At 33.3% G+C, this 10,354-nt stretch overlaps 1 protein-coding gene across 1 annotated transcript; it reads left to right on the forward strand.

Moving 5' to 3' along the window:
- Nucleotides 1-4,603: 4,603 nt before the first annotated feature.
- Nucleotides 4,604-9,844, forward strand: LOC120328051 (transcription factor SOX-14-like). Its single transcript, XM_039394437.2, has 4 exons — nucleotides 4,604-5,023; nucleotides 5,597-5,846; nucleotides 6,375-6,587; nucleotides 6,876-9,844. Exons 1-4 carry the CDS (start codon nucleotides 4,832-4,834, stop codon nucleotides 7,121-7,123), a joined length of 903 nt encoding a protein of 300 aa, XP_039250371.1. The 5' UTR covers nucleotides 4,604-4,831; the 3' UTR covers nucleotides 7,124-9,844.
- Nucleotides 9,845-10,354: the final 510 nt, after the last annotated feature.

Consider the following 10,354-nt stretch of genomic DNA (forward strand, 5'->3'; position numbering starts at 1 on the left):
CAAATTAATTTTTGATTCATTTTTTAAAATAATCATTTTATTTTTTTGAAAAGGTCCATCATTGAATATGCGTTAAAAATAGTCGTTACAACGGTATTTCTTAATGAACAATACTTATTCAAGAGCGCACTTGTCTTACATTGCTATTTTCCTTGTTTGCGAATAATTACAGTATTTGTCACCTTGTTTGTGACACCACAATGGCATTTTAACGTTTCAGACTAAAATTACGTAATTATGTTTTTTTTCGAGACAAATTATCTTGAAGTTTTGTTGTTTTTGTGATAAAATCAACTTCCTGGATCGGAAATGTTGGTTTCGCATCCGCGGTACCGGAATACCGTTAACCGCACATTCATATATCGATACCGAATACTATGAGTTATAAAGTCGCTACTGTCTAAGAGACTTTTTGCAACAACGAAAAATGTTGTCCAAAACACGGTTTGGTTGAATTGGCCTCACCAAAGGTGTCTTTCCGTGGTACTACAACTTGAACTGCAGTAAATCTTTTTCTAGCTGATATATACTGGCATAACCGCATCGACATCAAACACCACACATGCAGCCCTAAGTGCGGAAGTGCTTACTTACAACTTCTTATAATTACCCATTTTATGTTGCAGATTCGCGATATTGCTTGAGAAAATTCACTAAAACTCGCCAACGCCGAAGCGTTTTCAAATATATCATTTTCAGCGATTCTGATTTCTATAAGTAATTTGCGACGAAAATTAATAAATAAGCTGGCAATTATAAGCACATTTTAGCTTGTGCAACCCCGTTCATAACGTAACGTATAAACCTTTTGCATATTACATAAATAAAGACGCGCTCGCTAAATCGCTCTGAAGCCCGGTCGAGACTGTCGCTCGGTGTGGCAGGCATTTAGGCTGATTCGACCCGCGGCGTAAGATTAGTTCGGGGAACTTTTATGACAATAGCAATTGTATGAGATTTGATACGCTATTGTTTCGAAACTAATAATGACTGGTGTAGCATTCGTGATATCATAAACTATCACCTGTGAGTTCATAATCGTTTTCAAATTTGCTATTATGAATCATAATGAACATCCGACAATGAGAAGACGATAATATCTTATCGTTAAATGTTTATTAATTTTGCGATTTAAATTCAATTTTGCGAATATATCTAATTCTCTCAGCCAATAACGGAAGAAATAAATTTTGATGCGCGCAGTGTGCGGGAACAAACCCTCATATAAAATACTAAATCTAATTCTAAAGAAATTAAATGCAAAAGGTTTTAAGTGCTCACAAATTTCAACTTAACAACTGTACTGTTTATCGATGATTTCACTTCACAAACAGGCCTGTTTGTTGCTTTTTGCTGATTCACTATTTTTCAAAAAAGTTAAGATTAAATTAAAAAATCGTGAGTATTTTTGTATATACGTAATTTTTAATATATACAGCCCTATGATATTATTACAAACGAGAAGAATTTTTTAAATTGCCCCAAAATAGAAATTTTCTTTCAGTTGATTATGTGCAACAAAGTATATTTTGTTTACCTCGTTTTTATACTCAAATTAATAATATATTATATTGTGAGATTTAAATTGAAACATCGATTGTATTCTATCACTTGTTCTTTATATAATATCTGTAATTATGATCATTGTCACCAACCGCAGACCCGACACCGCCATTCTCTTGTTTTCCGCAAAAATTCGCAACGTTGCGTTTCGGAAACCGGACTTTTTCGCACAAAAACACTCACTTTTCGTGTTAAATCAGTGTTCACTGTTTTAGTGTTCCCATTTACAAACATGAAAAAAAACATGAATTACAAAACATGAATAGCTGTAAACAATACCTTCTTTATAAGATTGCAATCTATCCAACCATAGGATATTTTCGACTACGCGGCGCGTATGGTATATAAAATGTATAACAACCTTAATTAACAACAGGAAAAAAATTGCACATTTGTGTGGAATAATATTTTGAAAGCTCATGAAAACCCGATATTAAATTAGATTTTCGCACGATTTATTCTTAATATTTACGTTTATTTACATTTTATATAAATATGTAAAACCTTCAAATTTGAAATTTTTCTGTGGATTGTAATTTGTATAATTTATTTGAACTAATAATTACGAAAATGCAGGAGGAATTCGACAATTTTGAGGGCTTTCAACGTGCACACCTATTCATGATGCATGCTTATAATCGATATGGGACCTGTATTCCTATAAATATAATAATATAAATACAAAAATTCTTGAAAACTAGTTAAATTCTCCAATATCAAATTTGATCATTTTTGTGTTATTCAGCGTTTTGTGACGTGTAAGTTCTACTTTGCGATGTCATGTGACACAAGTTAAAAATAATGAACTATAACGAATATTTAACGCACGATTTATGACGAAAACAAAACACATAACCATGGACACTAAGTTAAAACCTATCAAAGATAGACTTAAAAATAATTTTTCACAAATTATTTGTCATCGTTATATTATTTTCTCTCTTCTCAATAGACCCACACTGAAAAAGTACGTGACTCGAAAAATTCACAAAAAAAAATTAAGTTTCATTTTAGTGCGTTAACCGGATTATTTATTCAGATTACAGTTATTCAGAAACTGCAAATTTTATCGTCTTATTTACACCCACATTTAGTCCTGTTGAAAAGCTCCCATTGTTACTTTCTTTTTAATACCGAGTTATAAGTATTATTTCATGACATTGAATTAAGTATTAGTACTCAGAATTAACAGGAGAATAGATTGTAAGCCTATTAAATCTATTTTTTGATCAAAAATAAGTAAACCAACGTATCGCCGTTTAGAAACATACCTGTAAACAATTCAAACAAAAAAACACTGACTAATTTTCAAAGTGTTTACTAATTTTGAATAGTTTTTTTTTATTTGAACGGGTAGACCCATAGTTTAGTTGAATTCTCAGATTGTTTGTAGCGCTTAGATTATTTATTCTGTGTCAAGCGATATTTATCGACGCTTAACTCACCGCTATAATTCTGCATAGTTTCTATGGATCCTGGCATTTTATTCGTTGCCTATAATTTTTTCGGGGATGAATGTTCTTTACTTGTGGGTGACTTCGCTTTAGGTAAATTCCCTAAAAAAGGAGATCGTATTTCGCAATAAATCGCTTTGACAACAGTAGTTTTTATAACTCACATTTATCGGTATCGGTATATGAATGGGTGGTTAACGGTATTTCAGTGCTGTATGCGGTTAACCAACATTTCAGATCCAGGAAGTTGATTTTATTACACTAGAAAGGTAGCTGTCTGATCAGGATTATCGTCACCAATATTCTTGAAAGTTTAACACATTCTTTAGAGTTTGGTCAAAATTATTCATTCAACGAACTTCCTATTTAAGTTCACGATTCATAACGCCATTTTAAAGAAATATAAAATCTCTTTAACATTAAATTGATCGAATTAATCTCAAAACCGCCTTGTAACGTACAGAATTAGTCACCATGTTTATGAGAATGGTACTTGTTGTCTCAAAATTTTTGTTTGTATATGTAAAACATGGCATCGCGTTGACGACGGCACTTTAAATAAATATCATACCACGCCAAAAATTCAGATTACAAAGAAAAACTACTTACGGTATAAAAAAAAAATGAAAAACGCGACAAAGAATACGCTAGAAGATAGTTTTTTTCTCTCTTATGAATAGCCAGTTAAGAGTTTCCGACCTGTGCTCGGTTTAAAGGTTTTAGCTGCCTTGCGCTTAGTATAGAAATTGTTAGCAAGCGATGTTAACAAGAAAATAGAAAACTTAATATATTATTAGATCAGTATCAGGTAAAAAAATCCCGAACTAGAAATAACTCGTTATGTAATAACAAAGAAATGAACAGAAGACACCAAGCAAAAATAAATTAATAATCATAAGTAATCAGTAAATTGGAACAATATTAGATTAATAATCTTCGAAATAGTTAAAGGATAAGAGTAAACTTATTATATATAATGAGTCGGATCAGAATGGTCTGCATAGGATGGAAATTGTTTTACAAATTTAATAGCTAATGAAGCTGGCCTTAATTAAAATACTTCAAGAATGAAATATGGGGAATGTCCTGCTTTGTCAAAGTAAACGAGAAAAACGGTGAGATGTGCGGATTTTGCGCGATTAAAATGAGATACAAAATGACAGTGGCAGAGTAGATTAACCGCTCTCAAAAGCATTAGGTAATCTTGCGTAGTTGAGTTGGGCAACCACAATGACTGAGCAAAGATCATTGTTTATTTATATTTTTATGAGGCGTTGTCGTCCGTGGTTAGTTTTATATGTATTTAAAATCGGACTTACTTTTCAAGTGGAAGTGTGTGCCCGCTATTCAAATGACATAATGACTGCACACAACGCTATATTTTGTACTGCAGCTATGTTTAATACGTCAGTTGAGTAAAGGATCGCCCGGGAATAACTGACTCTTTGTTCAGTAATTTTTTTAAATATAAATACAGATTAAAAACGGATGTGTTAGGAGTTTTCTCTTAGGCAATGAGCGATTTGTGTAAATATTTATTGAATGGAATTCTAAATTAATGAATTTTAATAATGAAATATAATTCTGATATAATATTTTTTTATTTCTGCATCTTTCAGAAAAAATCTCCTGCGCGAAATAAAACGGAGCAAATTTGCTGAAGCTTACACTTGTGACGTCAGCACTGTGCTAACTTATCGATTCCGAAAATTATCGGCTACTTTTATTATTTTTACGACGACGACTTTTTCCAAAGTCAAAAAGAAATTTCTTCACATTCTTATTGTTATTAAAATTATCATTGTCGCGTAACAATGGATGATTATCAAATAGAGCAAGAAAATGACGAAACAATCGATGTGACGTCACCAATTCCATCTCCAAAACAACCAATGGAAGGAGGACACGTGAAGCGACCAATGAATGCTTTCATGGTATGGTCACGTGGACAACGAAGAAAAATGGCGCAGGAGAATCCTAAAATGCACAACTCAGAAATCTCAAAGGTAATTTAATATAAAAAATCGTAAATTTCAAAACTAAATTGCGATATATGTTTCCCATATTTTTAAAATTCAGGATAGGTCTTATTTTAAGTTAAACAACGTTAGTATGGTTCTTACATCTTTTCTTTCATAGTTTTTACTGTCTTGTGAAATCAGTATGTGGCAAAGTTTGCGGGCGAGTTGTGTAGTCGTTGCTTGAAAATTAAGGAATTGGTACTAAACACTCTGAGTTACTTCCAATGATTCACACCAGCCACAGTAGATAAATCTAAAAAATTCAAATCAGTATTTCAAGCAAAATCGATATATCCTATTCAGTAATGGCTATTTTTAAGAATAGAACAACATTTTTGTCCCGAAAAGATCTGTAAACAAATAGGTACTTGAGATAATTTACTATTTTTTGGATGACTGGAAATTCGCTACGATTACGTATATATATATATAGTCAACCCAATTTATTAAACTTAGAGAAGTTGTGAGCGTGGCGTTCGAACGAGATATCATTTACTGCGACACTGATCCTTCGACCCAACTAGCAGCTAATTCTCTAAAAAAATTGTAATTTTACAGAGACTTGGAGCCGCATGGAAACTTCTGAACGAAGGTGAGAAACGTCCTTTCATTGACGAAGCCAAAAGACTCCGTGCTCTTCACATGAAGGAACACCCAGACTACAAATACAGACCAAGAAGAAAACCAAAATCAATGATCAAATCCAAGGAACGTTTCTCTTTCCCACTTTTCCCTTCTAGCATTGGAAGCCCAAACTCTGCTGAGGCAACTTCAGCCGCGATTGCTATGGCTGCACAGCAAGCAGCAGGTTGGTGCTTTGGTAACTTGATTACAATATTTTTCTGTTTGTTAGGGTGGGAGTGGGAGGATGATATATAACAAAAAAACTACTGTCATACTCACTATAAACAAGACTAACTTTAATAACCTATCTTCTTTATTCCGGTAAATAAATGCATAAAATATTTCTACCATTCACAAGTGCAATTTGACATGACTACTTATTTTATGCACATCTTTGCAATTTTTGTTCAAAATTTCCCCTAAAAACTAAGGGAATTTCAACAATAAAAAAAGATGAGGTGGCGATTGAAGTTCAGCAATACTTAGTCTATAGGCCTAATGGGCTACTCACCGCATTTCATCTCGTCTTCCACTGTGAATCGTAGATATATAACTAGATTGAAACTTATTTCAACGGGTAACCATACCGTTTTCATTAACTGCCAAGATTAGGTCAAGTCCTTGTCAAAGTAACACAATTAATTCGACAAATACGAGATTATCATAAGTCCAATATCGGATCATTCCATTAAACTATATCTTATATTTACAGTTGCACAAATGACTTTGGACCCGATTGCTGCAGAAAAAGCAAGAGCAGCCGCAGCAGCTTTCTTCCCTACGTCATCTGCTTCGTCATACTTGAATGCACTTGAAATGACGTCAAATTCACAGTCTTTGGCTAGACTCGCAGCAGCCGTCCGTGATTCACCACTTTACAGCGCTGCCTGCTCCGGCATTTATCCTTCGCCTACTTACGCCAACGGTAAGTTTACAAATACAATCCCTGAAGATCTAATTGTTTTTTGCATTTTTCCTCGTTTTCGCTATGAACAGACTGAATGCCTCATCTCTGAAATAATTTTGTCAAAATACGATGTATACTATCTCGAGTTATCATGTCTTTGATTCCTAATTCGGTGACAAGTATTTAATAATTTGTCTCAGAATTCCTATTCTGTGTTTATTTACTTTTCGCAATATTTTTGTTTCTATAATATTCTTTGTGATGCAAAAATAAATTGTTAATAATTATATTCATTCTATATTTCAGCTGTCACAAGCAGCGCGTTCCTGCCATCAGCCTGCGCAACAGCCGCAGCACGTTCATCCGGGCCACCATCCCCAGTGATGAGTCCATTCATGCTTCCGGGGTCATGCTCTCCTACCTGGTCAACTTCCGCACTTCAGCGTCCCCTCGCCTACATCTTCGTACCGGGCGCGGCCGGACAGGGATTCGCAACGAGCCCCCTCAAATCGGGACTTGACTACTACACACCGATGCCACTTTCTGCCATGTAAATTACATGATGTCATCAACAATATGACGAACTGCTCGGCATCCGCAGTCCGAGGTGGAGAGCAGCAATGCATAACGTCATAAAATAGTGACGTCGTAACGAGAAGCTTGCGCTAAATGTGTAATTAATTACGCTTTACTTACAAATTGACGAAAAGTCGTTTTATCATACGACATATCATTTTTATTTTACTTTTATTTTTTGTCAGAAGTTTATTATTTTTTATTTCCAATTTTTATTATAATTGTATAACTCACAACGACCCCATCAAAGGGAGACCAATCGTACTACTAATATGGTGACAGTTTTCATTTTGGTGTTTTTCCATTATTTCATCACAACCTCAACACTTGTGTACTTGTGTTGCAAAACAATGATCTCTGTGATGTCACAAGGTCAAGCATGTATATGAAGTTTAAAAAACATTCAATAACAATCGTACTTCAAAAAAATCCATAAAAATAGTCAACCATTTCAAGGAAATTGGGCAGATAAATCGCATTGAGACACAGAAAATTCAACGTTAATTTCTATATTTATAGTTTTAGTAACTATCATAGAAATTCATTACAGTCGACAACAACGATTTTTTTTGTAAAATACGAAATATGACCACAAAAGTTTGATTATAAATTCCCAATACCCCACACAAACCCTCAAAAGCCCTCAAAGCTCACAAGAGGGATTCAATATGATTGGATTCGCGTGCTTATTGTTTATTCAGATCTCTTTAACACCGTACTCAAGTCTAGGCCACTCCTTCACAGAACTTCCGAAACGTTTATTACTTTCATAACATTTTTTCAGTTTGGCTTTCTTCATTTATATGACGTCATCAATATATGACGTCATAAACATTTTTAATTAACAGAGCATTAATCCCTCAATAACTTGAATAAAATTCAATTTTAATTTGTGGCATCGACATTGATTGACTGAGCCTGTGACGTCATATTCTACTGACATCACGCCAAAAAATAATATAACCAACATTCATCATTTTCTTGGTGAATAAAAAGCCCCGCCACAGTTCCATGTACGTAGATTTTTTTACTTTTTATAATTTTTCGATTTTTATTGAAATCGTCAATAATGTGACTCACGTGCCAAAGAATATTTACCATTTACGACAAAGGCGACGTTCTCGCTGTAATTGGGTGCTACTAACTGGTGTTTCTGGTGAATTTTTAGCGAAATATTAATATTCAGGAGAAATGTTGGGGCACATTTTACCCCAACGTAAAAGTTTTCTCTCTGTTAGTTATTTATTGCTTTAATCATTTCCTTCCCGTCATTAATTTATCACGTGGTCATTTTTAGCCAATCAGAAATCATATATGAGTTTATTTGTTCATCAATAGATTTCGATTGGTCAAACTAGATCACGTGATACATTTTGGCGGGAAATATTGTAAAGCCATGAATTGAACAATCATGAAAGACGCAGATTTAATTATTGTCGAAAAAACAGTTTCATTGTTCCAAAAATTTCGTCAAAAATTATTCTTAGAATATTTCTTAGACTTATTCCAAATTCTTGTTCCAGTTTTTTTTTTACCGTTTTGGAAAAAGCAAAAATTTCGGTAAAAATTTTGTTTTTCTAAAATCGAGACGACGTTTTTATATTGAAAATTGCAACTAAAAACAATTGAGTCGTAATTCTATTTATTTTTCCTGGACAGGATATCTTACAAGATTTTCAAATTTATTCTAATAATTATTTCCTCATTAATGACGTTAAAATTCGGTAAGAGAAAATTATATTCGAATTGTCCAGATTTTTATAATATTGTTGAAACGATGACGTCGTTGTATGTCATTACAATAGATTCAAGTCACAATTTATTTTTTGTTAAGTTGATAAAACTTTAAATATTTACTTATTGAATGATGTAACATTTTTCGTCACTCGTGACGTCATTTTTACATCATCAATAATTATTTGTTGGCTACACCATGCTAGTTGCAATTTTTCCTCTGTCATCACTAAAGGGCTCAAATTGCTGTTTCAGCATTATCCCCCTGTCTTATAATGGCTCCATTTGTCGAATAGATAAGCTCAATTTAAATGCAAGTATAGAATTCATAAATAAAATAGTATATCGTAATTTTGGATTACTAAGAATTGTGAACACCAGTACGGAAACAAATTTCATCCCTTCAAAATAGAGTAAGAAACACAAATGTGTTTCGATATTACAAGAATATATATTCATAGGGCGGTCAACAAAGTCCTAAAATTTCTCAAAATTGCAAAAGAAATTTATCGATACTATATATTGTTTTGGCTCTCACGGATGTATTAAATGAAGTGAGAATACTATATTACCCATCAAAAAACAACAAACCTGGTTAAGATATATTGAGAACTGACTTCATAACGAAATTGAAACGGTGAACTGACTTTATATGGACACCCACAATATAAATAGTAATGGTCGTTATTTTAGAGTGAGAATAGCATCTTCATTTGCTTACTTACTGAACATTCACCATAAATGACCAATATATGTAATATTCTCCTGTATGTGTCTTCTATCAATAATTAATCATTGTTTTATCCTCGTTCAAGTTTGAAACATCTATACCTTAATCGATAATGTAATTTATATTTGTTTCATACTTAATCGGGTATAATCAAATGTGACTTGATTTTCGCAATTGTTTGTGAAATTTAAATAAGATAATAATCGAAATACAAAAACTTTGAAATTTTCAAAAACTTTTATGTGTGCTTCATATGGTGTTTGTGGATATAAGGTCAAAGTTAAAGACAAAAAGATGAAACGGGGAAATTTTATATTTTCCCCTGTAGTACAGATTAGCGTTAGAGAATAGGTCAATAAGTAGCAATTGGGTTTAGAAAGTGATGTTTGAGTGCTTGGCTGAGAGATATAGTCTAATTGCTTTGACCGTTAGTTAGAAAAAAAACTTGACCAGTTAACCGCTTTTTGTTTCATAGGCACTGCCTTTTTAGAGCATTTCGTACTTCACAAATCTCCGAACTTTGGGTACAAAATTTTGCGCTTTGATTAATGGCACATTGAAAAAAAAGTTTTCAGTGATGCTGATTCATTCACAAATAAGATGGGTGGACCAGAAAATAAAATAGCTTTTTTTTTGTCAGACAAGGTGTCAAGAACCAGCGCACTGTAAGTAAGCAAAACGGAGAGTGATTAAAACAGAAGATTTTCACCGAAGATTCCAATTAAATGCGGAGTAGTGGCACCAT

This window comes from Styela clava, chromosome 7, assembly GCF_964204865.1.
Source record: "Styela clava chromosome 7, kaStyClav1.hap1.2, whole genome shotgun sequence".
NCBI lineage: Eukaryota > Metazoa > Chordata > Ascidiacea > Stolidobranchia > Styelidae > Styela > Styela clava.

Coding starts and splice junctions, on each gene's coding strand:
- LOC120328051 (XM_039394437.2), top strand. CDS start 4,832: ATGGATGATTATCAAATAGAGCAAGAAAATGACGAAACAATCGATGTG. Junction 5,847..6,374: donor GGCTGCACAGCAAGCAGCAG/GTTGGTGCTTTG, acceptor TTATATTTACAG/TTGCACAAATGACTTTGGAC. Junction 6,588..6,875: donor TTCGCCTACTTACGCCAACG/GTAAGTTTACAA, acceptor TCTATATTTCAG/CTGTCACAAGCAGCGCGTTC.